This window comes from Pseudopipra pipra, chromosome 2 (genome assembly GCF_036250125.1).
Source record: "Pseudopipra pipra isolate bDixPip1 chromosome 2, bDixPip1.hap1, whole genome shotgun sequence".
Taxonomy (NCBI): Eukaryota; Metazoa; Chordata; class Aves; order Passeriformes; family Pipridae; genus Pseudopipra; species Pseudopipra pipra.
In genome coordinates, this window is record NC_087550.1 from 119,425,135 (window position 1) to 119,452,528 (window position 27,394).

Sequence of the window (27,394 nt, forward strand, 5' to 3'; positions counted from 1 at the left end):
TTGATGAAGATGCTCAGCAGGACCAGCCCCACACTGAGCCTTGGGGAACCCCAGCAGTATCCACCCCACTGGATGTCTCCCCATTCCCATCCCTCCCTGTATCCAGCCATCAGCCAGGAGCTGTCCCAGCCTGGGGCTGCAGGAGCTCCAGGAGAGCCAGAGGAGATGGCTTTGCTGAGCTCCAGACAGACACACCCACCTCACATCCACCGCATCACCTGGGCACAGCAGATCAGGTGGGTCAGGCAGGACCTGTGTTTCCCAACCCCAGCTGGATCTGATCCCTGGTTGTCCTGTCGGTGCCGTGGGATCCCCCCAGGGTGATCTGTTCAGGGCCTTCCCAGCATCCAGGGCAGGGACAGCCTGGACTTCCCTGGATCCTCCTCCTGGCCCTGCTCGGGGAGGGGGTCACTGGGCACCTCCAGGGCCTGGGACCCCCCGGGGGCAGGGGCTGTGAGGAATGATGGGGGCTGTGAGGAATGATGGGGAGGGTCCAGGCGAGCTCTGTTGCTGTCTGGGTTCCCCCTGGGGTCTGGGCCTGAGGGGAGTGGTGGGAGCAGCTCCGGGACCCCCCCACAGCCCCCATGGTGGCCCCAGGGGTCCATCGGCCCCAGGGACCTGTGGGGTCTGAGTGGCTCAGCAGTCACTGACCCAGTCCCTGCTCCCAGTACAGACCAGTCTGACCCAGTATGAACCAGCATGACCCAGTCTCCACTCCACTATAGCCCAGTTTGGCACAGTACAGATGAGTATGATCCAGTACAAATACAGATCCATCCAACCCAGTCCCTGCCCCCAATATAGATCAGTCCAACCCAGTCCGTGCTACCAGTATGGACCACTCTGACCAATACAGACCAGTCCATCCCTGTCCCCATTCCCAGTTGAGACCAGCCCATCCTGTCCCCACTTCCAGTACGGACCAGCCCATCCTGTCCCCGCTCCCAGTCTGTCCCAGCCCGTCCCTGTCCCTGCAGAAGGGTCAGTGCTGGCAGAATGCCCAGGCTGGGCAGCGCCCGTGGTGCCATCAAGCTCCAGGCACTGTCCCTGTCCCTGCTCGGCCTGGCACTGCCGGGGGGGCCCAAGGACATGGGGGGCAGCAGTGCCGTGGGCAGGGTGTGTGCAGGGCAGGCAGGGCTGTGGGGCAGCAGGGGCCAGGGTACTTCCAGAATACTTTATTTTGTACATACAGTTTGTCAGCGTGCGGCGGCCGCCCCTCAGGCCCCGGAGCCCCCCGGAGCCGTGGGGCAGCAATGCCGTGGGGTGGCAGTGCCGTGGGGAGGCAGTGCCATGGGGCAGCAGTGCCGTGGGGAGGCAGTGCCGTGGGGCAGCAGTGCCGTGGGGAGGCAGGCACGTGCCATCACCCCACAGGGCTTGGGGCTGGGGGGCAGCCCCTGTAGGGCCCCAGGACTGACTGCCCCCAGCCTCCCCCAGCCCTGCCCATGGTTCCCCCTGCCCCACACACCCCCCCGCACCTTGGGGACCCCCCTCAGCCAGGGCACTGGGGCTCCAGGAGGAGGGGTCAGATCGTGACCCCCAGGCAGCCCCCGCCCCGTGGGACCCGTCCTCGTCCCCCAGGCCCGGCCGCCCCCCAGGATAAAGTGCACGTGAAGCCGGGGCGGCGCGTGGGGGCAGCGAGGCCGGGGGCAGCCGTCCCTCGGGGCACCGTGGGCCCGTCCTGCCGTGGCATCCCCGCGGTCCGGCGTCACTGCAGGTACCGATAGGCCTTGAAGCAGTGGTTGCCCGAGTCGGCCACAACCACGTGGCCATCGGAGGTGAGCGCCAGCCCCTGCGGCCCGTACAGCGGGTCGGCCGCCGTGTTGATGTAGGACAGGAACGAGCCTGCGCTGTCAAACACCTGCGGGGGGACACGGCTGTCCCTGACGGCCCCACGGCCCAGGGACCCCCAGCCCTGATGGTCCAACAGCCCCACGGCCCAGGGATCCCCCACCCCGATGGCCCCTGACAGCCCCAAGGCCCAGGACTCCCAGCGCTGATGGTCCCAGACAGCCCCACGGCCCAGGGACCCCCCACCCCGATGGCCCCTGACGGCCCCACGGCCCAGGGACTCCCAGCCCTGATGGTCCCAGACAGCCCCACGGCCCAGGGACTCCCAGCCCTGATGGCCCCTGACAGCCCCACGGCCCAGGGACACCCAGTCCCTATGGCCCCTGGACCTGCATGGGATCTGCAGGACCCACTCCCTGTGGGGAGGACGTGATCAAGTCCCCCTAGGTCCATCCCAGTTGACACAAGATCCTTCCCAGTTGCTCCCAGTTAACCCTAAACCCCTCCCCAGTCCATCCCATTTGCTCCCAGATGACCCCAGACTCCTCCCCAGGCCATCCCAGTTGCTTCCAGTTGGCCCAAAACTCGTCCCAGTTCCTCCCTAGATCCCCCCCCATAGACTCTTACCAGTTGACCCGAGACCCATCCCAGTTGCTTTCAGTTGACCCCAGTTGGCTCCAGTCTTCCCACTTGACCCAGTTGCTCCCAGTTGACTATAGCACCCCCTCAGACTGTTCCTAGTTGACTCCAGACCCTTCCCAGTTGTTCCCAGTTAATACCACTTGCCTCTCAGTGACCTCCAGGTGCCCCACAGCACCTTCCCAGTGCCTCCCAGGGCATCCCATCAAGAACACCTGGGGTTAGGGGGTCAGGGATTGGATGGAGAGGGGTTGGGGAGGGGCTGGTTCTGGGCCCCCTGGGGCTGCAGTGGGGGTGTGTGTGCAGGTACAGGGGTGGGTGCAGGTACAGGGGTGGGTGCAGGTCCAGCTGTGCAGGTCCAGGTGTGTGTTCAGGTCCAGGTGTGTGTGCAGGTGCAGCTATGCAGGTACAGATGTGCGTGCAGGTGCAGGTGGGTGCACAGGTACAGGTGTTTGTGCGGGTACAGGTATTTGTGCAGGTACAGGTATTTGTGCAGGTACAGGTGTGCAGTACAGGTGTGCAGTACAGGTGTGCAGTACAGGTGTGCAGCACAGGTGTGTGTGCAGGTACAGGTGTGCAGTACAGGTGTGCAGTACAGGTGTGCAGCACAGGTGTGCAGCACAGGTGTGTGTGCAGGTGCAGCTGTGCAGGTACAGGTGTGCAGTACAGGTGTGTGTGCAGGTGTGTGTGCAGTACAGGTGTGCAGTACAGGTGTGTGTGCAGGTACAGGTGTGCAGGTACAGGTGTGCAGTACGGGTGTGCAGTACGGGTGTGCAGCACAGGTGTGTGTGCAGGTGCAGCTGTGCAGGTACAGGTGTGCAGTACAGGTGTGTGTGCAGTACAGGTGTGCAGTACAGGTGTGTGTGCAGGTACAGGTGTGCAGGTACAGGTGTGCAGTACGGGTGTGCAGCACAGGTGTGTGTGCAGGTGCAGCTGTGCAGGTACAGGTGTGCAGTACAGGTGTGTGTGCAGGTGTGTGTGCAGTACAGGTGTGCAGTACAGGTGTGTGTGCAGGTACAGGTGTGCAGGTACAGGTGTGCAGTACAGGTGTGCAGTACAGGTGTGTGTGCAGGTGCAGCTGTGCAGGTACAGGTGTGCAGTACAGGTGTGCAGTACAGGTGTGTGTGCAGGTACAGGTGTGCAGGTACAGGTGTGGAGTATGGGTGTGCAGCACAGGTGTGCGTGCAGGTGCAGCTGTGCAGGTGCAGCTGTGCAGGTGCAGTACCTGGATGCGGCTGTTGCCCCAGTCGGCCACGATGATGTTGCCGTTGCTGTCCACAGCCACCCCCGTGGGCGCGTTGAACTGCCCGTTGCCCTCCCCGTGCGACCCAAACTTGAACAGGAACTCGCCCTCCGCGTTGTACACCTGAGGGGGTGCAGGGGGGACACACCAGGGGGTCACGGGCCGTCATCACAGCCCCCCAGGCCCCACGGCACCGGGGGGACCCCAGCACGGCTCACCTTCACCGAGTGGTTGTGGAAGTCAGTCACCACGATCTCGTTCTTGTTGTTGACAGCCACAAAGTGGGGCCCTGGGGGAGACATGGGGGGGTCATCCCTGGGACTGGGGGGCTTAGCCTTGGGGGGAATGGTGGGGCTCAGCTCTGGCCCCATGGCAGGACCAAGATGGACCCAAAGCCCTGACCCATGGACAGAGCCCAGAACCCAGGGCCACCAGCACGGAGCCACTGTCAGAACCTGAGCCCAGAGCCACAGCCCAGAACTGAATCCAGAACCCAGAGCCAGAACCTGGAAGCAGATCCCCAGCCCAGAGCCCCAAACCTGGCCCTGGAGCCAGAACCAGACCCTGAGCACCCGTCCGGCCCCAGAACTCAAACCAGAGCTCAGAACAAACCCCAAGCCCAGAGCCTGGATCCGGAGCCCCAGCCTGGAACCAGGTGGACCCAGAGCCTGGACCCAGCCCCCAGCCCACTGCCGGGGCCCCAGTGCCACCAGCCACCCTGGTGACACCAGACACATGGTCCTGCCCGCCCCGGTCCCTGGGGAGCCCAAGGCCCCACAGCTGGGGACCCGGGGGGTACCTGCAAACTGGCGCTCGGCGGTGCCGCGGGAGCCGAAACGCGCCACCAGCTTCCCATTGGGCTGGAAGATGAAGACACAACAGGCCTTGTTGTCCACCACGATGATGTGCCCGTTGCGGTCTACGGCAACACCCTTGGGGCCCATCAGCCGCCCTGCACCCAGCTTCGTCTGGGGGAGGCAGGGGGTCAGACCGGGGGGTGCCATGGACACCCAGCCCCACAGACCCCCCACAGACCCCCCCTGCTTTCTTTTTCCTCACCTTGAACTTGCCCTCAGGTGAGAACACGCTGACCCAGCGGTTGTCGTAGTCGGCCACGATGATGTCGCCATTGGTGTCCACAGAGACCCCCGTGGGGCGCTGGAGCTGCCCTGGGGAGCGCCCCCGCACCCCGAAACGCAGCCGGAACTGCCCCTCATTACTGAACACCTGGGGGGCAGCAGGGTCGGGGGGGTCAGGGGAGTCAGTGGGTGTCCTGGGGGAGTTTGTGGGTCTGGGGGGGCCTGTACCTGCACACACTGGTTATTGCTAATGGGGCCAGGGGGGTCATGGAGATCTAGGGGTACCCAGGAGGGTCTGGGGGGATCAGTGGGGGTCCCAGGGGTCTATATCTGCATGCACTGGTTGCTGCTGTTGGGGTCAGTGGGGCAGGAGGGATTCAGCAGGGATCAGTACAGTGTCAGTGGGGGTCCCGAGGAAGTCTGGGAGTCCCAGGGGGTCCGTACCTGCACGCACTGGTTGTTGCTGTCAGCCACAACGATGCGGCCGGCACTGGACGTGGAGATCCCCTGCAGGTTGGTGAACTCGCCCTTCTCCCGGCCGCGGCTGCCTGTGGGCACCGGTCAGGGAGGCACGGGGGGCCCCAGGAGACCACTCACCACCCCAGTGAACCCCTTCCACCTCTGGGGCACTCCACCACACCAGGGACTCCCCCACAACCCCAGGGAGCCTTAGGGAGCCCTGGGGAGTCCCTGCTGCTGTGGGTAGCCCTACCACCCTGGGGAGCCCCCATTGCCCTGGGGAGCCCCAAGAAGGGTCTGCTGCTGTGGGGAGCCCTGAGGAGCCCCCCACCACCCTGAGGAGCCCCCGCCACCCTGGCGAGCACCAAGGTCCCCCCGTGCCACCCGCTCACCGACGCGGAAGATGAGCTCATCCTCGATGGGGTTCTCCTTGCGCTTGGCGCTGCCGTACATGCTGGCGGGGCGGCGCAGGGCCTTCTGCCGCACGTGCCCCCCGCCCGGGGACTTGACGCGGCGCTTGGCCTCCTCGGGGGACGGGGGCACGTCGCCGGGACGCAGGGCACGGGCGCGGAAGGGGGAGCCGCGCACGGGCTGCCCGTACAGCAGGATGGACAGCACGAAGTCGCCCTCGGCGCGCGGCGTGTACACCAGCTCGTAGGTGCCGTTGCGGTTGTCCTGCACCTCGGCCTCGGCCGCGGCGCCGTCGGGGCCCGTCACGGCGAAGCGCAGGCGGGCGCCGCCGCTGCGCACCAGCGCCCCGTCCTTGTCCTTGGTGGTGACGCTGAGCGAGCAGGGCTGCCCCACCACGGCCTGGCGCAGCCCCTCGCCCGTGGCCACCGTGGTGTGCGCCGTGGCGCTGGTGGTCAGCAGCACGCCCAGGTTCTGGATGGAGCGGCGCAGCCCCTCGGGCTCGGCGCGGAACTCGAGCTGCGCGTTCTCGTGCGGGTGCTCGGGGAAGGGCCGCGCCGCCAGCTCCCGCAGCCGCTCGCCCATCTGCTTCTGCACCAGCAGCACCTCTGTGGCCGAGCCGTGGTGCAGCGCCTGCTCCGTGAACGCGCAGCTGCTCAGGATGCTCTCCTGGCCCTGCCGCAGCACCTCCAGCTGCGCCTCCAGCACCTGGGGGGAACGGCACCTGTGACACCAGGTGGGACCCACACCCAGCACCCACACCTGCATCGCTGTCTGCACCCCAGCCCTGGCCCCACCACAGCACCTCCAGTTGCGCCTCCAGTGCCCCTGGGCATGGCACATCTCTGTGGCGCTGGGGCAGGACCCCCACACCCAGTACCCCCGACCAACGCCCCACCTGCATCCCCCACCGGCACCCGCACCTGCACCACAGCCGTGCCCACAACCCCAGCCCTGGTGCTGCACTGGGACCCCAACTGCCACACTGGGGGTGCCACTGGCCCTGGGGCACGGCTGGGGCATGCACACCCTCCCAGGAAGGGCTGGCAAAGGGCGCAGGGGCACAGAGGAGGGGCACACGAGGACAGGTGTGTTACCTGCTGCTTGGCAGCACAGGTGGCCTCCAGGTCGCGCAGCAGCACCTCCCGCCGCTGCCGCAGAGCCGCCTCCAGCTCCTCGAAGCTGCTCCCGATCTCGGCCTCGGCCTCGGCCCGGCGCTGCCCCAGCTGCCGGCTGATCTCGGCCACCAGCCCCACGGCCGCTGCCAGCTGCGGGAGCCTGGGGGGACAAGGGGAGCCCCTGAATGCCTCCAGACCTCCAACTCCCTCTTCCAGCACCCCCAGCTCCACAGTGCTGCCCCAGCTGATCTCGGCCACCAGCCTCACTGCCGCTGCCAGCTCTGGGAGCCTGGGGGAATATGGGGACCCCCTGAACCCCCAAAGCCCCCCACAGCTGTAGGAGCCTGCAGGACTAGGACAGTAGGGGGACCTCAGATCCCCCTGGACCCCCTGGACCAGCCCCAGCCCTTCCAGCCCTCCTTCTCCCTGTACCATGTGTGAGTGACACCAAGCTGGTACTGCAGCCTGCGGGAGCAGGGCCGTGGTGACCCCCAGGCCCCCCCCAGGCCCCCATACCTGGCGCGCACGGCATCGAGCTGGTGCTGCAGGGCCGCCTTGTGCTGCTCCAGCACATCCCGCAGCGGCACCGTGTGGTGGTCCCGGTGCTCCCGCCGCTCCCCCTCCGTGCACTCCCGGCACATGGCTGTCTCACAGGTCTCGCAGTAGAACTCCATCACCTGCCACACCTGTGCTCGTCAGCTGCCCCCCACCCCAGCCCACGGCGCCCTGCGGGACCCCCCCTTCCTGAGCCCACACAGCTCCCACAGTGCCCCCCAGACTCCCTGGACCGCTGTAGCCCCCCCCCGGCCCACTGTGGACTCCCTCTCCAAGGCCCGCAGCCCCCCAGACCTCCTTGGCCCCCCCGGATCTCCACAGCCCCTCCTGTTACCCACAGGCCCCCCAGCGCTCCCCAGATCCCACACCCTCTGAGCCCCTCCAGCTCCTGCAGCCCCCCAGCCTCCCCTGCTCCCCCACCCCCCCTGAGCCCATACAGCCCATTGCAGCCCCCCGAGCCCCTCCGGCCCCCTGAGCCCCCCAGCCCCCACCTTTCCCTCGTGGTTGGGGCAGCAAAGGGGCTGCCCGGTGGTGGCGCCCAGGGGGGGCAGGGGCGCGGGGGGGGCCCCGTGGGGGTCGGGGTCCCGCTGCAGCACCTCCATCAGGTTGGTGATGAAGAAGTTGTTGGGCAGTGCCGGGACCCCCCGCTCAGGCAGGATCGAGGTCTGGCGGCACACAGGACACGACAGGGACAGGCTCTGGGCCGGGATGTAGTTCTGCAGGCACCTGGGGTCACAGGGGCCATGGGAGTCACAGGGGTCAGGGGTCACAGAGAGCACAATAGGGACAGGCTCTGGGCAGGGACATAGTTCTGCAGGAGCCTGGGGTCACAAGGGGTCACAGGGGTCAGGTCAGGGGTGACCCAGGGCTGGACAGGGACAGGCTCTGGGCTGGGACACAGAGGGGGCAGGGACAGGAACTGGGCTTGTAGGGGGACATGGGGGAAAATGGGGTGACAGAGAATGGGACGGATGGAGGGACAGTGGGATGGGGATGGAGGGTCGGGATCCGCTGGGGGTGGGGGCAGAACGAGGGAACAGAGGAACAGATGGATAGACGGGGGACAGAGAGATGGATGGTGGAGATGGATGGGGGACAGAAAGGTGGACAGGGAGCGTGGGACAAGGGCAGAGCCATGAGGTTGGGGGTGGGCAGAGAACTGGCTGGACAGACAGACAGGGGGTCAGGCTGTGGGACAGGGGCACAGGGACAGGTCTGGGGGCAGGCAGTGGCAGGGGGACAGACAGATGGACAAGAGGGCTGCACATAGGGGGCAGGGACAGAGGGACAGTGGGGCAGCAGGATGGACAGATGGACAGGGGTTCAGAGTGCAGGCAGAAAGCAGGGGGACAGACGGACAGAGGGGCTGTGCCGTGACACACCGGGGTGCAGGAATGGGGGAATGAGACACAGACCGAGGGGACAGATGGACAAGAGAGGAGCCTGCACTGCGTCACACTGGGGTGCAGGAGCAGGGCAAGGGGGACAGACGGACTGACAGACGGCAGGGCTGCACGGTGTCACGCTGGGGTGTCAGTGGGACAAACGGACAGACAGACAGGAGGGCCGTGTGGTGTCACACTGAGGGGGAGCAGTGGCAAGGGGTGGCAGCCGGCCAGACAAATGGACAAACGGACAGGATGGACACAGGGCAGGGGTGCCAGCACCCTCGGGGGGAATGGACAGATGGACAGGAAGTGGATGGGGAGACTGAGGCAGGGCCAGGGGGGCTCTGGGGGCACAGAGAGAGGGGGCTGTCAGCACCAAGACCCCCCCACTGTGGGGACCCCAGCCACAGCCCCCCATATACCCCACACTTGGGGGGCTCAGGGGCTGGGCACAGCAGTGGGGTCATGGAGTGCAGGGGGGTCTCAGCCCCCACCCCTGAGGGCACGGGGGGGCTCGGCCCCATGTCTCACTGGGGGGCAGGGGGCCCATGGAGCCCTAGCTCTTCCACAGGTGGGGGGTGCTGGGGGGGGTCACACTGCAGGTTTGGGGGGTGCAAGGGGGGACACTGGGGGTGCAACTGTCGGGGGGGGCAGTGAGGGGAGCCAAGCTGGGGGACACAGGGGGGGTGCAGCAAGGCAGAAGAGGGCTGGGGGCACAGGGGGGGCAGGGGGGATTGGATGCTGGGGGGCCAGGGGGCTGCAGCAAGAATGCAGCGCAGTCAGGGGGATGAGGGGCTGCAAGGGGGTGCAGTCAGGACATTGGGGGTGCATTGGGGGGTGCAGTCAGGACACAGTGGGGATGTGGTGGAGGTGGATGCTGGGGAGGTGCAGCAGGGCAGAGGGTGTGCATGGGGGATACAGGGGGCTCGGAGACATGGTGGGGATGGAGGGGGGGTGCTGGGCACAGGGGGGATGTCGGGAGCAGTGAGGGGCTGCAGTGAGGGGTCCCACCTCTCGCAGAAGGTGTGCAGGCAGGGATAGGGCTCAGGGGGGTTGAGGGGGGCTCAGGGGGTCCCACCTCTCGCAGAAGGTGTGCAGGCAGGGATAGGGCTCAGGGGGGTTGAGGGGGGCTCGGGGGGTCCCACCTCTCGCAGAAGGTGTGCAGGCAGGGATAGGGCTCAGGGGGGCTGAGGGGGGCTCAGGGGGTCCCACCTCTCGCAGAAGGTGTGCAGGCAGGGATAGGGCTCAGGGGGGTTGAGGGGGGCTCAGGGGGTCCCACCTCTCGCAGAAGGTGTGCAGGCAGGGCAGCACCTTGGGGTTGCGGTAGCGGTCGAGGCAGATGCTGCAGACCAGGAACTGCTGGTCGATCTGCCGCACCACCGGGCTGGCGGGCTCGCGGCGGGCCATGGCGGCTCCTCAGCCTGGGGGGCACGGCACAGTGAGGGGGGTGCCCCACAGCACCCCACAGCCACGACCCATAGCCCCCACCCATCCCACAGGCTCGTGGTGGGCCACGGCAGACCCTCAGGCTAGGGAGGGGAGGATGTAAATGGGTGAGGGGCATCCCGTGGCACCCCACAACCCCCCACTCAACCCACGGTGCCCCACAGCCCCTTGCCCACCCCACGCCCTCACAGAGAGCCACGGTGGACCCTCACTCTGCGGCAGCAGGGTCATTGGGGTGTGGGCACCCTGGGGTATGCACAGCCCTGACCCACAGCACCCACAGTTCCCGATCCCACAGACACATCGAGGGGCACACGGGGGGGCTCCCCCTGCCCACCAATGTACCCACGACCCCCAGGTGCCCAGAGCCAGCCCCACACCTGCCCCCTAGCCCCACACGCCCCCGTGCCCCACAGCACTCACCTCCCACAGACCCACCGACCCCACTGTGCCCTATGGCACCCACCCCGTGCCCCGTGGGGCACCCACCCCACAGCACCCACAACCCCCACCCCCGACCCCACTGCCCTCCCTCCTGTGCCCCGCAGCTCCCACCCTGCCCCCTGCTCCAAGGAGCACCCATCGCCCCCGCTACCCCCCATCGCCCCCCACCCCATCGCCCCCCTCCTCTCGCCCCGGCCCCGCTCACGGCGCTGCGGCGGCTCCGCGCTCCAGGCCCCGGCCCCGCCCCGGCCGCCATTGTGCGGCACCGCCCCCCCGCCACACCAGGACCCCGAGGGGGGCTTGGGGGGGTCCCACACCCCGCATTTCCCCATGGGGGTCTGCCCCCTTCATCCCCGCTCACCCGCCCCTAAACCCCCCTTACCCACCCCACGATTGCCCCCCTCGCCCCCCGATCTCCCACCGCTCACCCCGTGCCCGCCGCCCCCCACCCGGGCCCCTCGACCCCACTCACCCCCCCCGTAGCCCCCTCCTCGCTCCAGCCCACGCCGCGGGACCCCACGGCGCATCCTCGGCCCCGGCCCGGGATGCGACAGGGAGGCGGCCGGGCCGGGCGGCACCAAGGGCGCCGGGAGGGGGGATTAGACTTGTCACCCCTTCCTCCTTCAACGAGACGCCCCCCGCCCGCGGACTGCCGACTCGGGGGCAGAAACGAGTCCCTCCGCGACGCGTTGCGGCCCCCGAGTGGGGGATCCGCAGGGGGGTCCCGTGGGAAAGTCCGTAAAGCGACCCCTCAACCCCCCCCGACGCGAGTGGTCTCGCCCGGGCTGTGGCTCTGCAGTGGGGGGGACTTCGCGCATCCCGGGGTACCCGGCTGTTGCCACGGCAACAGCATCCCGCCCCCGAATTTGGGGGTCAGCCCCCCCAAATTGCGGGGGGATAGGATGGAGGAGGGAGGGGTGCGGGTACACACTGGGGGGTGGAGGCTTGGGGGGGCTCACCAAGTGCGGAGAGATGGGTGGTATAAATAGGGGGGGAATAAAGAGGGGGAAAAGGGGGCCTAAAGGAAGGGCCGGGGGGGACACAGGGGGGTAAAAAGAGGGGTAAAGAAAGAGTTATGAAAGGGAGAGGGTATAAACAGGGTACCGGGGGCATGGGGGGTATAATCGAGGCACAAGGAAGGCACAAAGAGTGCTGTAAAGGGCACGGGTTAGGAGTAATACCAGAACCCAGTAGCCGTCCAAACAGCCCCTCAGTCTGGGGGGATCCCACACCTGCCTGCTGCCACAGGTCCCCCTCCACCTCCTCCACGTGGGACTCCCCACTCATCACTCCCCCCCATCTCAGGTGGGCCCCCTCTGCCCCGCAGGGCAGGGTCCCCCCCTCAGCTCAGGACACGGGGAGCCCCTCACCGTGGCATCAGGCCCGCATGCTGCAGCCTCCAAGGGAATTCCAGCAGGTTCCTGGATGGCTTCTTTTGGAGGGAGGGGGGAGGAGCAGCTGGCAGCCCACCATAGCTGGGGGGTCCTGGCAGAGCTGGAGTTCAGGGGATGCAGAGGGGGTGACCCCATCCCTGGCCAGCTGACCACCAGAGTGAAGCGTGGGGGGGACGGTAGACACGGGGACAGGAGGGTCCTGACCCAGCCCAGGGGAGTACAGGGACCCCCAACCCTGTGGGGTCTCAATGGGGAGAAGTGGCTCCAGGACAGACCCAGAGCTCTGTCATGAACCATCCCCCCAGTAAATCTGTCCCCATCCACGTGTGGCCCCCGTGTGGCCCCCGACCCCACACCTCATCCTCAGTGTCTGGAAGGTTCTTCAGCCAGGTCAGACCTGGTTGTGCAGCCGTTACAGTCCCCCAGGAGCAAGGAGGGTCATGGGGGTGCACAGAACATGGGATCCCTCCGGGCCCCCAGCTGGGCACCTCCGGCAGCAGCAGAAAGCGCTGGGGATCAGGGGGCCCAGGGGCTGCAGCCGGGACACCTGTGGCACAGGGCAGGGTTCAAGGGAGCCCCCTCCACCGAGGACCTCCCCCAGCCCACCACCCTCACCTCCAGCAGCTCCTTGCCCCCACAGGGACCCCGACCCTTCCCCAGTGTCCCACATGGTCTGGCAGATGGGCCTGGGGGGACACAGCAGGTGCTGGGGACTCCCCACCCAGGTACAGGGTGACACTGAGCCCCCGGGGGTGACACCCCTGTCCCTGCAGGGGGCACACACCCACCCAACCCTTGCAGCTCAGTGAGATCAGGGACCCCCCACATCCATGTCTGGGGAGCAGTGGGTACCCCCATTCACCCCACCCCCACCGGGACCCCAAAGAGGTGAGGAGCAGAGACCCTCAACACTCCCCCTGCCGGGACCTCCGGGGGTGGGTTCCACACCCACCCCTTCCCCCACGGAGAGGGTTTCAGTGTCCGGGGCAGTGCCCTGGAGGGACACTGGGGAGCGGGAATCTCCTGGGGGGCAGAATTTTCCACAGGGAGTGTCCCAGGGGTAGGTCAGTGACCCGGAGGTTGTCTGGAGGTCCCAGGGGAACAGCAGCCGGAGGCGTGGCAGGTTGAGGGGTGATGGAGGGGGGCACTGTTTGGCACCGAACCCAGTGCCCAGCCCGGGGAAGGGGAACTGGCCCCATGGGACCTCTCAGCTCCCAGTGTGACCAGTAGGATGGTAATGACAGCACTGGGACCCCTGTGCTGAGTGCCCCCAGCCCCCACTCCCGAGGCACCCCTAGCCCATCCCTGTTCAGCCCTGCCCTGTCCCGGCTCCTGCTGCAGGGTCGGGGTGAGGGGCAGCCCCTCAGTCACCCCCCAGAACCACCTCTTCCATGCACCAGCTCCCCACCCCGGGCCCTGGCCCTGTCACAGGGGTCCTGACCCTTCTGGGGCTCATGCCCTTGTCTCCCACCGGCCCCAGCAGCCCCAGCCCATGGGGTGCAGTCCTCTAACACCCCCCAGCTCCCCAGCACAGGAGTCTCGGCTGCAGCCCAGCACACACTGATCCGTACCATTTATTGGGGTCTTACAGAAGTGTGGGGGGGTCAGATCGCCACCGGGAGGGGGGTTGGGGTCAGATCCCAACATTAAATTACGGGTTAAATTAATGAGCAAGAAAAACCAACAGTTTTGTCTCAGGAGAAAGTGCCCAAGTGCAGGGGCGGGCTGGGGGCCCCTCGTGGGGTGGGGGGGACACTGGCCAGGACCCCGGCCCTCCGTGTGCAGCACACGTGCCTGGGACACACGTGTCCCCACACACAGATACGCACTGACACACGTGTGCACCTCCAGTGCCTCTGCTGGCGTTTGGTCCCTGCTTGGAGCTCCCCTGGCCCCCCAGGGTCCCAGTGCTTGGCCGGCACCCTCCCCCCGCTCCACTAGCAGCAGCGTGCAGGGACCCCCCAGCTCAGGATGCCACAGCCCCAGGGGAGCAGAGGGGGCTTTGAGGAGCGCAGCCCCCCCTGGGTCAGGAGTCAAAGAGCAGCCACCCCAGAAACACTTGGGATTGGCCTGGAGGGAGCTGGGGTGACCCAGGTGTCGGGGGGACAGCAGGAGCCCCCCCAGGGGGGGACCCAGCAGGGGACCCTCACAGCCCCCTGGCACAGGAGGGCCCCGGCTGTTCCGGGGCTGCCCCCCCCAGCTCCACTGTGCCACAGGCAGGGGCCTCCCTGGGGGAGCAGGGAAAGGACCTGGGGGGGGGACCCCCCCATCCTGCCTGGGGGAGGCAGAGGCAGGCAGTAGAGGGTCCTGGCCCACCCCGAGGTGAGCAGGGGGACCAGGGTGGGGGTGCAGCCCAGCAAGGGGGGCGTCCCCAGCCCCTCAGTGGTGCTGGGGGGCAGGGGTTCTCGGGCTGTCTGCTATGTGGGGGTCTGTGCTGAGGAGCTGCTGGACTCTACCCTGAGGGGGGCTGTGGGACAGTTGGGCCCCACCCCCACCCCTCTGGCAGCCCCCACACCCAGCAGGCCCAGGCTGTGCCTCCAGCAAGCCCCCGGCCACAACTCAGGTCCATGTGTACCCCCCGGGGGGGCTCCCCCGTCCGGGGGGGTGCGGGGGGCTCACTGCTCCTCCAGCCAGGAGGGCTTCTCAGCGCCAGGGGTCTTGAGCTTGATGTTGAACTGCTTGAGGGTCTGCTCGAGCTGCTGCTGGTTCCCGGCAAAGTACGCGGAGATGGCGTTGTGGAACAGCAGCAGCTGCTTGTGCATCACCTTGATCTGGAACAGGGGGGGTTATGGTCCGGGGGGCCCGACTCCAGCCCAGCAGCACAGAAAAGGACTGGGAAAGCCCTTGGAGGCCCCCCCAAGTCCCACTGCTCCCCTAGCGCTGCCCACCCCACCGCTGAACCATGTCATCGAGTGCCACATCCAACACAGCTGTTAAATCCTTGCGGGGACACCCTGCCCCTGCACCCCCCATCTGTGTCTCCCATCCCTGTCCCATACCCCTCACCCCATGCCCCCCACCCTCCATGCCCCACCACGCACCCCATCCCTATTCCACCCACGATCCCCCTGCCACCTTGTTCTCCTCCAGGAACTTGAGCTTTATGGCCACGTCTGCCCGCAACTTCTCGTACTTGTCCTTGTGGCTCTGGAATTGGCTCTGGGCCGCGTCCAGGCGGCTCACGGCGCCAGCGTCACGCGGGCCCATGCTCAGCTCCTCCAGGTCCGTGCGGTACGCGTCATACTCCAGCCTGCCGGGGACCCCTGGCATCAGCGACCTGCCCCGGAGCCCCCCAGGACCCCTGAGCCCCCCCATCAGTTCCCCTGTCCCACCTGGCTGTCTCATACTGCTTGACCGTCATGAGCGTGTCTTCCATGGTCTTGTTGACCAGTGTGTTGATGCTGGACACAAAGAAGTTGACGGCGCCCAGCAGCGTCTCCCCGTTCTTGCACAGCAGCTTTTGCGTCTCCGCATTGTACCCAAACTCCTCCTGGCACCGGACAGGGGCCACAGTCACAGCCCCGCTCCCCTCCACTGAGGGCCTCTTGGGTTGGAAAACTCTCTCCCCTGAGACCACCGAGCCCAACCACAACCCAGCGCCACCAAGCCCAGCTCCAGCTCACATCCCTACCTGCACAGGCTGTCACCCCTAATCCCAGCAGTCCCCATCTCCCCCGGCCCTGCTGCCCAGGTGTCCCTGCTCTGCCCTGCTGCCCAGGTGTCCCTGCTCTGCCCTGGTGCCCAGGTGTCCCCCAGCCCTGGCCCTGCCGCCCAAGTGTCCCCCCCAGTCCCGGTGCCCAGGTGTCCCCCAGTGCTGGTGGTTCCCATGTGCCCCCTGGCACACCTGGAGCTCGGGGGATTTCTGGCTGAGATCGGCGAAGGCGTCGCCCAGGGCGTGCTGTGTCTGCACGAGGCTGTACAGGTGGGCCGTGAGCGCCCGTGCCAGCTGCAGGACGCTCTCGTACTTGCGCTTGGTCTCGCGCAGCAGCTCGATCTGTGTCTCCAGCTCCAGGTCCACCGTGCGGGACCCCCGCCCGAACCGCTCTGACAGCAGCTGCTTGGTGCACTGCGGGGTGGGGGGTCAGGGGGCCCGGGCTGTGTGTGGGCCCCCCAACTGCTCCAAGAGCAGCTGCTCAGGGCACTGCAGGACAGGGGGTTGGGAGGCCCGCCGGGGTGCCCTCAGTCCTCACCTTGTAGGTGTTGATCCCCCATTTCTTGACGATGTCAAACTTCTCGACAGCGATGCCACGCACGACCTCCTCCCCGCTGGGTGGGGGGCCGGGGGGGGGTGTGTGCAGCCCGGGGCCTGGCACGGGGACAGCACCTGGCACCAGCTCTGGGGGGGGCAGCGCCCACGGTGGGCCAGGCAGCCCCTCCCCTCCAGAGCCACTGTCCCCACAGCAGGGTCCCCAGCTCTGGCCACGTGTGTGCCCAGCACCAGCTCATGGGCATCGCGGTGGGAACCCTGCTCCTGCCAGCCCCCCAGGGGGTCCCACACAGGGGAACAGACCCCAGCCCAGCCACATCTGGCAGCACAGCCGAGCCCAGGCCCTGCCTTGTTCTGCTGTCCCCCATCGCCGGGGGGAGCAGGACCTGGCAGCACCAGGGGACCCCCGGGTGGGCTGCAGGGGCAGGGAGGACCCCCTGACTGGGACCCACCTCTGAGACCCCCGGGCCCATCAGCACTGTCCTTTGTCCCAGCAGCAGGACGGGTCGGGGTGGGGAGGAGGGCAGTACCTGCGGGGGAGGCGGCCGGGCGGGCCATCCTGCGGGCAGCGGGCGCGCTGGGGGGCACCGACGGTCCTCGGGGGGAGTGAGGGTGGACAAGAGAGCCTGGAAACGGGGGGGCTGCGGGTGCCGAGCGGGGGGCGGGGCAGGATGGCAGGGCACAAGGCACGGGATGGGGATGACCAGGGCAGACGGGACAGGGGGCAGGGAGTGGGGACGAGTGCGCGGGCATGCGGCAGCGGACAGCGACGGCAGCAGGTGAGTGTTGGAACACAGAGACGTGGCTGCGGCCACACAGACGGACCCCTCTGCCCCAGGGAACCCCCCCAACCCCCTCTGGCTCCTCTGTAGGGATTCCTGTGCTCCGAGATCCGGGCAGGCCTGGTGTGCTGGGGACACAGGGCTGTCAGCCCTGGGAGAGCACACACACACACACTCCCTCTGCCCACACAGACCCCTCCAGGCCCCGTGGGGGCTGGGGGCTGCCATGGAGGAACTTTCAGGGTCAGATCCATGTGGAACAAGGACAGAGGAACAGCGGTGCCAGGGCTCCTGCAGCACAGGGCCGCCCTGGCCCCACCACAGCCTGACCCAGCTGGGGCAGTGAGGAGAGTGCAGTGGAGAGCAGGGCTGAGCTCTCCAGTGAGAGCACTGCCTCAGTGCCCCCTGCCTGCCCCTGCCATCCCCGGCACAGCCCAGAGCTCTCACTGCCCCTGGCCTGCGGCAAAGGCAGGACCCTTCACCAGAAGGCCCCAGAGAACCTTGCTGGGGTGTCCTGGCTGAGAGGACAGAGATTCCAAGGCAGAGACCCCACCTTGGCCCGGGGGGAGCAGGGCTTGGGTCAGCAGCACAGCCCCCATACGGTACCCCTGCACAGGGCCTGAGCCCAGTGGGGATGAAGCCCCCCAGGAGGGGCCTCGGCTGAGCGGCCACAGCAGAGCTTCGTGCCAGAACTGGGGACAGTGAGGGCAGATGAGCCCACTCTCCCCTGCAGGAGCCCCCCTGGCAGCCTGTCCCCAGTACCTTTGATAGTGCCTGTGGGGATGATGCCCTCGGCCGTACCCCCATAGCCGCCCGACACAATGCTGGTCTCATTGAGGTTGGGTCCCGACACCATCACCTGCTGCAGGTCCTGGGGGGCAAAGGAGAGCGGGGGGCTGAGCTGCAGGGCCACCTCGGCCTCAGCAGGGCCCCAGCACAGCCCCAAACACCCCCGGGGTCCCCAGCCCCCCAGACCTGCTCCAGGCCATCATCCTCGGGCAGGCTGCTCGTGTCCCCGTTGCTGCTGATGGGGATCTCCATGGTGGCCGCCTTGCTCAGGATCCCGTCCGACATCCTCAGGGCCTGAGGGGACACGGAGGCGGCGCTAGGACCTGTGGGGCCGGGCTCCGATGCCAGGGGCAGGAGAGGGCAACGTGGGGGGTCCCACTCCGGCAGCTGCCGGCACTAAGCAGCCTCTGTCCCTGCCCAGGGCCTCCTGCAGCCACTGTCCCGCCCGGCCCTCGGGGCTCCCCTGGCTCCCAGAACGCTCCCGGGGAGTGGAGCGGGCACGTCACGGAGGCACCAGTCCCAACCCCGACCCTGGTGCCAACCTCAGCCCCGCGTCGGCTCTCCCCCGTTCTGCCCAGGCCCCCCCGGGCTCCTCCGCTCCCAGGGCCGGACCGCGCGTCCCCTCACAGATCCTGGCGAGGACCCGCAGCCGCTGTCCCGGGGCAGCGGCGCCAGCAGCGCCGGCCTGGCCCGCAGGAGCGCGCCGGGAGCCACGTCCGCAGCCCAGGGGGTGCGGGGGGGCCCCGAGCGCCCAGACCGGTCCGGGCACATTCCAGGGCAGGCGGGGCCCGGGGCGGGATCCAGGTGCCCGTTATCTGTCCCGTGTCCCTGGGCCCGGCCCATCCCAGCGGTAGGGCCGAGCCCCGCGGGCCGGGCCGGCACCACCCCGCGCCATCTCCCGGGGCAGCGGCCCTGCAGCCCCCGGGACGTGACCGCCCGCACCCACCCCCGGCCGAGCTCCGGGGCCCCTACGCCGGGACCGACCCCCGCGGGGACCCCGGGCGGCCGCTTCCGGTGGGACCGGCCAGAGACGGCCCGGCCCCATCCCGGGGCCGTCCCGGACAGGCCCCGTCGCCCCGTGGCCGCTCCCCGCGCGCGGTGCCCCCCGGCCCCACCTGCGCCCCGGCCCCGCCGGGCCCCCCCGCGCCGCTCCCGCTCCGCCTCGGCCCGGACGCGCCGGAAGCGTCGCACGGCAGCGCCGCGCCGGAAGTGGCGTCAGTGGCGCGCCTCGGGAACCGCCGTCGGGGCGGGCCCCGCCGAGCGCGGGGGCACCGGCGGGCCCGGCATGGACCCCGCGGCCGAGCACCGCCAGCAGCTCCGCAGCGTGAGCGGCCGGGACGGGGGGCGCAGGGGGCTGGGCTCGTGGGGCTCTCGGGCGGGATCCCGAGGCCCCGGGTTCGGAGCGGCCCATGGCTTTGGGCCGGTGTGGGGGGTCCCGGTGGGTTTCGGCGGTCCTGGCCCCTGCCCCGGTGTGACTCCCCCCGTGCCCCCCAGCTACGAGACTTCCTGCTGGTTTACAACCGCATGACCGAGCTCTGCTTCCGCCACTGCGTCTGTAGCCTCAACTACCGGCTGCTCACAGGCCGCGAGGTGAGCGGGGCGGGGGGGGGCGGGCGGCCCAGGGGTCCCCGCGCCCCCTGACCCGCCAGCCCGTCCCGTCCCGTCCCGTCCCGTCCCGCAGGAGTCGTGCCTGGATAGCTGCGCCGCGAGGCTGGTCCGTGCCAACCACCGCCTGATGAGCGCCTACGTGGGGCTGGTGCCCGCGCTGCTGCAGCGCCGCGCGGCCGAGCACGGCGCCGCGGGGCCCCCGGCCGCGCCCGGCCCGGCCCCAGGCCCCGCCGCGCCCTCGCCCGACGCTCCCGGTGCCGGCACGTAGCACGGCCCGGCCACGCCTTCCCACGGCGGCGGTGGGGCAGGATCGGCCTCCCCGGTCCTGGCGGGAGCAGCAGCGCTGGGGCCCCACCGAAGCTCCGGGCGGGAGCAGCGGCTCCACTCGGCCCCGAGAGTCCCCGGGCTGGCGGCACAGAAACAGGGGAGCCTCCACGCGTCTGGATGTTTGGGAAGTGGATGTGTGGTGCCAATAAAACGTCTCTTCAGCAACGGCTCCGTGCCATGCTCCGGGAGGGCACCAGAGCCCCAACCCTGTCTGGCAGGGGTAGCCCATGGGAAGCCCAAGGCACAACTGGGAATCCTGCCTAAACATGAGACAGATGTCTCTTTGTGGGGGCTGCAGAGGGGCAGCACCAGGATGTCCGGGAGGCCCTGTCATGGCAGAGGGGCAGCACCGGGGGGGGAAGGGTCACAGCTGCTCCACCTGGGCAAATGGATACCCCCAGGGGTCCTGGGCCTGATCCTCCAGCTCCAGCCAGCACTGGGGGATCCATGTGGGCCAGGGGTAGCACAGAGGCTCCTGATGGACACACGGGGGAGGGTCCTGGTCCTGCAGCTCTGACCAGTGCTGGGGAGCTCCCAGAGTAAGGGGAGCCCCTGGAGTAGGACGAGCCTGGAACAGGGTATCACAGGGCCAGTGCTGCCCTCAGAGCTGGGGTCACTGCAGGGAGGCTGCAGGACCCCCGTGGGCACCAGGACAGGGGTGTTACAAATGGCTGGTGCAGAGCAGGTACCCAGTGCCAGGGGGTGTCGGGTGCTGCGGGGCCATCGCCCCCAGCCCAGGGCCTGCATGTGCAGGGAGAGCCTGTCCCCTGCCTGTGCTGCCCAGGGTCAGAGGGGATGCGCTGCAGCCCCCGGCCTGGGCTCAGGGCTTGAGCAGGAGCCCCAGTACAGAAATAAATCAATTTATTCCATGTATAAAACATGCTCCTGCGGCCCGGCCGGACGCTCCCACGCATATAAATAAGGCCCGGCCGGGCGCCCCCCTGTCCTGCCCGCGGGGCCAGCGCCTGCGCCGGAGCCACCCCTCCCGCGGGACCCCCGGGCTGGCCGGGGTCACTTGAGGTCCACATCAAAGTCCAGCACCAGCAGCTTGGTCTCCTCGGTGCCATTGCGGCTGCCCACGGCGCACACCAGCTTCGTGTTGGAGGCACGGATGCGCCACACGACGCCCCCAGAGCCCCCGCTCTCCAGGGCCACCAGGTTCCGCACAAATTCCCCCGTCTTCAGGTCCCACAGCTTCACCGTCCCATCGTCAGAGCTGGTCACCACGAACTTGGAGCTGAACTGCAGGCAGGTCACAGCACTCTGGTGCTTGCTGGGACCTGCAGGGAGAGAGCTGTGAGCCCCAGGAGTGCCCGGGGCACCCACGGCTGCGTGACACCTGCCCTGCCTCATCTGGGGCACCCACAGCCAGGTGACACCTGCCCTCCCACATCTGGGGCACCCACAGCCAGGTGACACCTGCCCTCCCACATCTGGGGCACCCACAGCCAGGTGACACCTGCCCTCCCACATCTGGGAGCCCCACTCCCTCTGCAGCCCCCTGAGGGAAGGAACTGCTCCCTCCCAGCCCCCTGATTGAAGGGAGCCCCCCCTGCCACCCGCAGGCCCCCGAGGGTGGGGAACACCCCTCACCCTGCAGTGTCTGCAGGCACTGCCCCGTCTTGATGTCCCAGATCTTGACGGTGGAGTCGGCGTTGCCAGACACGAGGATGTTGTCGCGCAGCTCCATCCCACTGGTGAGGGACTGGTGCCCCATGAGGGTGTGCAGGCAGTTCCCGCTCTCCACGTCCCACACGCGGATCGACGTGTCTAGGGACCCGCTCACAATGTGCGTCCCATCAAACTGCCAGAGGGGGAGGCCCAGCTCAGACCCTAGAGCCAGGAGTGCCCCCTCCTTTGGGGTGCAGCCCCCCCAGCTCCAGCTCAGTCCCTGGCTTAGTGGCTGAGTCATGGTCTCACATACCCCTCAGCTTTTTGGGGTCTACAAATGCTCCAGGGAATGGGCCCAGAGGAGTGTTTGTGCCCACAGCATGTGTGTGGGAGGGAGTGTCAGGGAGGTGGAGTGTCCCCACAGGACACAGATGTGGTCCATATGTCTTTGCATGGCACAGATGTGTTCCTTAAGGGCACAGATGTGGCCTGTGTGTCCCTGCAACACACATAGGGACTGTGTGGCACAGCTTGTGCCCCGCGACTGGAAAGCAGGGGAGTGACAGGTGAAGGCAGCAGAAGGGCAGGTGTGTGAGGTTGTACCTGCAGGGAGCAAGGAAATCAGGGGAGCTGGAGGGGGGGGAACGCAGCAGGAGGGGAGGTGTGTAGGGCTGTACCTGCAGGGAGGGCAGGGCAGCCAAGGGGTGAAGGCAGCAGGAAGGGAGGTGTGTGGGGAGAGCAGGGCAGCTGGAGGGGGGAAGGCAGCAGGAGGGGAGGTGTGGGGCCGTACCTGTAGGGAGTAAACGCGGTTGGTGTGCCCCTGCAGGGTGTGGGTGCAGCTCTCGCTCTCGGGGTCCCACACCTTGACCGTGTAGTCGTAGGCGCCACTGACCACCTTGTTGCCATCGTACTGGACGCAGCGCACGGCCGCCACATGCCCCATCAGCACGTGCAGGCACTGCCCCGTCTCGATGTCCCAGAGCCGCAGCGTGGCGTCCCGGGAGCCGCTCACCACCCTGTGGGCAAGGGGACACCTGGGGCCCGACTGCCAGGGTGGCCCCAGGGCAACAAGGTTCACCTCCTGGGCTCCCTCTCCCCCAGAGCTTGCTCAGCCCGTACCTGTTGCCATGCAGGTGCATGCAGCGCACGGTGGAGGTGTGTCCATACAGCGTGTGCACGCACTCGCCACTGTCCGCGTTCCACACCTTCAGCGTGCGGTCCGTGGAGCCGCTGATGACGATGCTGTCCCTCATCTGGGAGGACCACACGCCCCCCGTGTGGCCCACCAGTGTCTGCACACACTGCAGGGGGCAGGGCGTGAGGGACAGGTGGGCCTCTCCCACCTACCCCCACCTGCGGCAGGGCAGAGCAGCACAGCTCAACGTCCTTGTCACCAGGAGCCCAAACTGATCCCCGGAGTTGGGGTGCAGCCACATCTGTGCTCAGCATAGGGGGATGGTCCCTGTCCCGGCCCCCCATGGCACCAGTGACTGCCACACTCATCTGCCCCATAACAGTGACACCTTCCCCGTGACAGTGACACCTGCCCCGGGACTGTGACACTCACCTCCCCGGTGACAGCCGACCACACCTTGAGCGTGTTGTCATCAGAGCCGCTGACGATGCGGTTCCCGCAGAACTGAAGGCACGTGATCACGTGGTCGTCATGGCCTTTCAGCACCTGTGGGAGCACAGGCACGGAGGAGGGGCAGTGTGGGCCCCCCAGCCAGCAGGACCCCCCAAACACGGTGAGCAGCGGGAGGCAGCAGGTGCCATGTGGAGGAAGGGCAGAGGGCTCCCCAAATCACCTGCACCTCCCAGTGCTTCTGCAGGGCAACAGAGCCAGGGGGAGTGGTTGGGCAGCTGCTGCCAGGAGCAGGAGCCTACTGGGGAACAGGGAGTGGGGGGGGGCTCAGGAGCAAGACAAGAGGCAGCAAAGGCTCTGCCCAGAGGGCAGGAGGGACCCCCACGGAGAACATCCCAGGTGTCTGGGACCCTGCATGGGAGACAGCTGAGCCCTGGGGGGCTGTACCCTCCCTGGGTACTGGAGTTGGCTGCAGCCCTGCACAGGAGCTTGGAGAGGGGCAAGGGGAGGGTCCCCCCTTACCCAAGCCCATGGGACTCCAGTTCTGCTGCCCCCACTGCTTTGAGCTGGATCTGCTCCCTGTGGCTGATCCCACACCAGCTCCCCCTGTTGCAGTGCCCCGGACCCACCTTGGGGGCTCTCAGCTCCCCAGAGTCTGTCCCTGGTGGACACCCGGACCCACCTTGGGAGGCCGCAGCTCCCCACTGCGCCAGTTCATGTCGATGCGGTGCTGGCGCAGGAAGGCGAATTTCCAGGGGCTGTACATGAACCCGGGGCTCAGCAGGCGCCGCTTCCGCAGGTGCAAGGGCTCCTCGATCCCTGTGGGGGGAATGCAGCGGTGCCTCACCTGAGCTGAGCCCAGGGTGGCCCCCAGCCTCCACCCTGGGGGGCCCTCACCTTCCTCACGGCACTTCTCCCTCCAGAGCAGGTTGTCCTCAGCCAGGACTCTCCAGTAGCGGCAGGTCTGGGCAGCGCGGAGCAGGTCCCGCGGCTCCAGGAAGGACAGGACATACAAGGCCAGCTGCACAGGGGACAGGGGTCACAGGGGCCCCTGGGGGGGGTCAGGCCGTGCCCGTGGGCCCCCAGCCCCACTCACCTCCTTGGGCAGCAGAGAGATGAAGTCCCGCTGGAACTGGGGCTCGATGACCTGCATCATGTACTTGATCTGCGCCGGCTCGCAGCGGTCAATGAGCTCGTCCAGGGCCAGCAGCTTCTCGGGGCCGCTCCAGCGCTGCAGGGAGACCCCCGGTGACCCCCAGCTCCGTGTCCCTAACCACAGGCCAGCACACAGGTGGGGACCTCCTGGTGCCCCCAGCCCAGCCAGCCTGGGCTCCCGCACCAGTCCCCAGGCCAGGAACCCACAGCAGACAGGAGCTCGGTGGGACACATGTGGTGGGTCACAGGTCACATGCAGTGTGACAGGTGACACCATCCCAGGCCAGGGGGGCAGCAGGATGGGGCTGACACCCCCTCTGTGCTCCCTCACCTGAGCAAAACTCCCCAAAATGCACTGTGGGCCCAGCCCCTGCCCGCAGTGGGGATCCATCGGGCCTGGCTCCTACCCTTTGGAGCCCTAAGCGAGCCATACCTGAAAGGTGCGGAGCCAATCCTGCAGCTCAGGTGGGGGAGCCACCGAGGGGATGCGGCGGCGCCGGGCCTGCCCCGCCTTGGCATTGCGCAGGTCCCCGAAGGTGGTGGTGGGGCTGGGCGTGCAGGGACCCAGCGTCCTGGGAGAGACCAGGCCAGGGTCACAGGTGAGGCATGCCAGCACCGCTCCAGGCCATGCCGTGCCAGAGGATCCAGGAACTAGTCCCCACCGCTGGGAGCTCCACCCTGCTGACTCTCTCCCCTTGCTCCTACCCTGCTGACCCCTTGCCCAGACTCCCACCCGGCCACAGCACCCAGCCCAGCCTGCTCAGAAAATGAACAACTAGTCAGGGCTGGAGATCATCTGGGCCAAACCCTGATCGACCCAGGTAGCTCCAGCATCCTCTCGGGGTGAGCCGGAGGAGGTATGTGTCCCCCCCAGCACATGGAACCCGCTCACCTGCTGTACTCAGAGCCCCCTCCCCCTTGCATATCCAGAGCCCCCTCACCTGCCATATTCAGAGCCCTTGCACAGCTTCTTCCCAGGGGACAGGGCCCGGCCATCCGGGCCGTTCTCTGACTTCCGCTTCATCTGCGGGACACGGCAGGTTGGAGCGGCTGAGGCAGACCCAGACCCCACTGACCCCTTTGAACTCCCCACCCAGAGCTGAACCCCACATTTCCCTAAATATTGCCTGCCCAAAGCCGACCCCTGGGGATGCCCTGCCCAGAGCCACTGGGAAAATCTCTGCCCCCTCCTGCTGCCCCTCTTCAGGGTCCACATGGCAATCACGGACTCCCCTGCAGGGCAGGGGGGCTGCAGCAGGGCTGGGGACTGGGGCAGGGCCTCCTTCCCCAGCCCCAGCAGCCGGGCACCAGGAACCCCCCCAGCGCTCAGCCCAGCAGCCCCCTCATGACAGCCCCCATCCCCCCAATGTGTCAGGGTGACAGCAGCAACAGCCAGCCCCACCCTCCCCCCTGCAGGACCCCTCATCAGCCCCCTGGCCACCCCCCCGGTCACCTTGGGGCGCAGGTGCCGCAGCAGCCCCCGGTCCCCTGTGCGCTGCAGGTAGTCAATCCAGCGCTCCCCCAGAGTGTAGTACAGGTACACGTTGCTGCTGTCCTCCCCCTCCTCGCTGCAGCAGCTCCCTTCCTCTTCCTCCTCCTCTTCTTCCTCCTCTTCCTCCTCCTGCTCCCCAGCAGAGCTGGGGGGCTCCTGCACTCCCCGCCCCCCAGATGCATCAGGCTCTGCTCCGGACCCGGACCCGGGGCTGCCCTTCCCAGGGCGCTCCGACTCCCAGGGCCCTGGCGCTTCCTCCTCCTCCTCGTCCTCCTCCTCCTCGGCCACCGCCTGAGCACAGGGAGAGGCATGGGCAGGGCTGGTCCACACCAGCACTGGGGGGCTGGGGAGCTGCCAGCGAGAGCCAGAGCCCCGGAGCACAGGGACTCCACTCACCAGCACCACGGGGGTCATGGGGCCAAGCACCCCCAGACCACGGGCACCAGCTGCTCCAGAGCCCAGTGTGGGTCTGTCAGCTCCCCACACACCAGCTCCCCTCCCTCGGCCCTGCCCCTACCTGTGCCGCGGGCACCCTGCTGTCCCCACTGTCCCCTGGCTGGGTGGGGCTGGCCCGTGGGGCTCCCTCGGGGCCGGGGCGCCGCCGGCACGTCATGCGCTGGCTGTTGAGCTCCAGGATGCGTGTGGTGATGCCCTTGACGTGCAGCAGGTCATCCAGGCAGGTGAAGCCCTTCAGCTCCTGCGGGGAGCAAAGTCAGCCCTGCCAGGAACAGCTGCTCCCGGGAATCCCTCCCGTTCCCACAGATCCCCTGCCCGAGTAGCCTCACGGGGAACGGGCACGGCCCCGGGGCAGGGGCACTGTGCCCCCCATGGAGCAGTGCGGCTCCGGGCCGTCCCGCGGGACCCCGGGGCGAGCACCGCCCGGGCCCGACCCGGTAGCAGGAACCTCCCGTCACACCCGCATTGGCTCCCGCCGCGCCTGTCACGGGATGAACCCGGCCGGGCTGTGCCGGGGCAGGACCCAGCGGGGACCCAAGCGCAGCTCCGAGTCCCGGCAGGGCCCGGACAGCCCTTCAGACCCGGGAGGGTTCGGTTTACGGCGATACTGCTGCTGCTCCCTAACAGCAGCAGCAACCGGGATCGCCCTACTCCAGACCCCCCTCACCGCCCCTCGGACCACCCCCCCCTTGCGTAACCGCCCCCTGCCCTCCCGGCGCTTCTATTCCTGGTGTTCCCAGCTGCTCCCGCCCCCTCACCTCCCCTTTCCCAGCCCAAAACAAGCCGAGCGCCCCCGGCGCTGTCCCCGTGGCAGGGCTGGCGCTGACCCGCCCGCCCGTGCCGCTCCTGTCCGTGTCACCGGTCGCCGCGGGGTCCCCCCGCAAGCAGTTCCGGCCCCGTAAGCGCCGGTGACGGCGCTCGGAGGCCGCCAGGGCGCGGTGCCCGCCCCGCCCCGCCGGAACCCGCGTTCCCCGGAGCAGGCAGCCAGGGACGGCGGCACCGAGGCCGCTCGGGGGGCATCTGCGCTCACCTGGCCCCGCGGGATCCCGACCCAGCCCCTGAGGCGAACCCAGATACCGAGACGAACGCGGCCCCCACGCTCGCCCCCCCGCCCCCAGGAGCGGCACCGGCACCCCCGCCCTGGCACCCCCGGGACCGACACCCCGCCCCGCCGCCCCCTCCCCGGCCCCGCCGCCTCCCCCGGACCTCTCTCTTGCGGACAATGCCTCGGGCGCGGCGGCGGCCGATGCCGCTGAGGGCACCCTCCAGCTCGGCTACGCCGGCGCGGTTGATGTCGAGCTTGGCCCCGCCGGGGCCCGGCCCGCCCGGCCCCGACATCCCGGTACCGGCCCCGGGCGCCGCTGCCGCCGCGCAGGCCCGACCGTACCGCGCACGCGCGGCCAAGGCCCCGCCCCCCGCCC

At 68.2% G+C, this 27,394-nt stretch overlaps 4 protein-coding genes across 9 annotated transcripts; 1 reads left to right on the forward strand and 3 right to left on the reverse strand.

Moving 5' to 3' along the window:
• Nucleotides 1–1,319: 1,319 nt before the first annotated feature.
• Nucleotides 1,320–11,168, reverse strand: TRIM3 (tripartite motif containing 3). 2 transcript variants are annotated; one of them, XM_064647248.1, is made up of 12 exons: nucleotides 11,040–11,168; nucleotides 9,957–10,098; nucleotides 7,781–8,015; nucleotides 7,251–7,411; nucleotides 6,714–6,894; nucleotides 5,601–6,324; nucleotides 5,194–5,297; nucleotides 4,730–4,897; nucleotides 4,470–4,638; nucleotides 3,889–3,959; nucleotides 3,653–3,793; nucleotides 1,320–1,858 (listed from the first exon to the last, which is right to left on the reverse strand). In XM_064647248.1, the coding sequence occupies exons 2-12, from the start codon at nucleotides 10,082–10,084 to the stop codon at nucleotides 1,706–1,708; spliced, it is 2,235 nt and encodes a 744-aa protein (XP_064503318.1). In that variant the 5' UTR covers nucleotides 10,085–10,098; nucleotides 11,040–11,168; the 3' UTR covers nucleotides 1,320–1,705. The 2 variants fall into 2 exon arrangements, with proteins under 2 accessions (XP_064503318.1, XP_064503319.1); XM_064647249.1 differs by lacking the exons at nucleotides 9,957–10,098; nucleotides 11,040–11,168 and adding an exon at nucleotides 9,689–9,787.
• A 2,349-nt stretch (nucleotides 11,169–13,517) lies between these two features.
• On the reverse strand, nucleotides 13,518–18,955 carry ARFIP2 (ADP ribosylation factor interacting protein 2). Of its 4 annotated transcripts, XM_064647259.1 has the most exons (9): nucleotides 18,855–18,955; nucleotides 17,926–18,033; nucleotides 17,713–17,821; nucleotides 16,699–16,809; nucleotides 16,152–16,267; nucleotides 15,806–16,027; nucleotides 15,294–15,451; nucleotides 15,037–15,211; nucleotides 13,518–14,732 (listed from the first exon to the last, which is right to left on the reverse strand). In XM_064647259.1, exons 2-9 carry the CDS (start codon nucleotides 18,022–18,024, stop codon nucleotides 14,577–14,579), a joined length of 1,146 nt encoding a protein of 381 aa, XP_064503329.1. In that variant the 5' UTR covers nucleotides 18,025–18,033; nucleotides 18,855–18,955; the 3' UTR covers nucleotides 13,518–14,576. The 4 variants fall into 4 exon arrangements, with proteins under 4 accessions (XP_064503329.1, XP_064503328.1, XP_064503327.1 ...); XM_064647258.1 differs by lacking the exons at nucleotides 16,699–16,809; nucleotides 18,855–18,955; XM_064647257.1 differs by lacking the exons at nucleotides 16,699–16,809; nucleotides 18,855–18,955 and having other exon boundaries at nucleotides 16,152–16,297.
• TIMM10B (translocase of inner mitochondrial membrane 10B) lies at nucleotides 18,939–19,839 on the forward strand. Its single transcript, XM_064647265.1, has 3 exons — nucleotides 18,939–19,063; nucleotides 19,234–19,329; nucleotides 19,421–19,839. Exons 1-3 carry the CDS (start codon nucleotides 19,025–19,027, stop codon nucleotides 19,613–19,615), a joined length of 330 nt encoding a protein of 109 aa, XP_064503335.1. The 5' UTR covers nucleotides 18,939–19,024; the 3' UTR covers nucleotides 19,616–19,839.
• A 679-nt stretch (nucleotides 19,840–20,518) lies between these two features.
• Nucleotides 20,519–27,372, reverse strand: LOC135410496 (F-box/WD repeat-containing protein 7-like). 2 transcript variants are annotated; one of them, XM_064647252.1, is made up of 13 exons: nucleotides 27,180–27,372; nucleotides 26,035–26,214; nucleotides 25,479–25,808; nucleotides 24,967–25,049; nucleotides 24,459–24,597; nucleotides 23,967–24,101; nucleotides 23,768–23,891; nucleotides 23,553–23,689; nucleotides 22,853–22,966; nucleotides 22,405–22,586; nucleotides 22,076–22,301; nucleotides 21,268–21,478; nucleotides 20,519–20,954 (listed from the first exon to the last, which is right to left on the reverse strand). In XM_064647252.1, exons 1-13 carry the CDS (start codon nucleotides 27,309–27,311, stop codon nucleotides 20,686–20,688), a joined length of 2,262 nt encoding a protein of 753 aa, XP_064503322.1. In that variant the 5' UTR covers nucleotides 27,312–27,372; the 3' UTR covers nucleotides 20,519–20,685. The 2 variants fall into 2 exon arrangements, with proteins under 2 accessions (XP_064503322.1, XP_064503321.1); XM_064647251.1 differs by lacking the exon at nucleotides 27,180–27,372 and adding an exon at nucleotides 26,732–27,003.
• Between the last annotated feature and the right edge of the window lie 22 nt (nucleotides 27,373–27,394).

Excerpts from the sequence above, each read along its gene's own strand:
- TRIM3 (XM_064647248.1), bottom strand. The coding sequence starts at position 10,084 with ATGGCCCGCCGCGAGCCCGCCAGCCCGGTGGTGCGGCAGATCGACCAG. Across the intron at positions 4,639-4,729 it reads CACCTGAGGGCAAGTTCAAG|ACGAAGCTGGGTGCAGGGCG; the intron begins GTGAGGAAAAAG and ends TGCCTCCCCCAG. Across the intron at positions 3,794-3,888 it reads TCCACAACCACTCGGTGAAG|GTGTACAACGCGGAGGGCGA; the intron begins GTGAGCCGTGCT and ends GCACCCCCTCAG.
- ARFIP2 (XM_064647259.1), bottom strand. The coding sequence starts at position 18,024 with ATGTCGGACGGGATCCTGAGCAAGGCGGCCACCATGGAGATCCCCATC. Across the intron at positions 16,810-17,712 it reads CCCCACAGGCACTATCAAAG|CCCCCCCGTTTCCAGGCTCT; the intron begins GTACTGGGGACA and ends CGGCACCCGCAG. Across the intron at positions 14,733-15,036 it reads AGTTCCTGGAGGAGAACAAG|ATCAAGGTGATGCACAAGCA; the intron begins GTGGCAGGGGGA and ends CCCCTGTTCCAG.
- TIMM10B (XM_064647265.1), top strand. The coding sequence starts at position 19,025 with ATGGACCCCGCGGCCGAGCACCGCCAGCAGCTCCGCAGC. Across the intron at positions 19,064-19,233 it reads ACCGCCAGCAGCTCCGCAGC|CTACGAGACTTCCTGCTGGT; the intron begins GTGAGCGGCCGG and ends CGTGCCCCCCAG. Across the intron at positions 19,330-19,420 it reads GGCTGCTCACAGGCCGCGAG|GAGTCGTGCCTGGATAGCTG; the intron begins GTGAGCGGGGCG and ends CCCGTCCCGCAG.
- LOC135410496 (XM_064647252.1), bottom strand. The coding sequence starts at position 27,311 with ATGTCGGGGCCGGGCGGGCCGGGCCCCGGCGGGGCCAAGCTCGACATC. Across the intron at positions 22,587-22,852 it reads GGTCGGCTGTCACCGGGGAG|TGTGTGCAGACACTGGTGGG; the intron begins GTGAGTGTCACA and ends TGCCCCCTGCAG. Across the intron at positions 21,479-22,075 it reads ACCGCGTTTACTCCCTACAG|TTTGATGGGACGCACATTGT; the intron begins GTACGGCCCCAC and ends CCCCTCTGGCAG.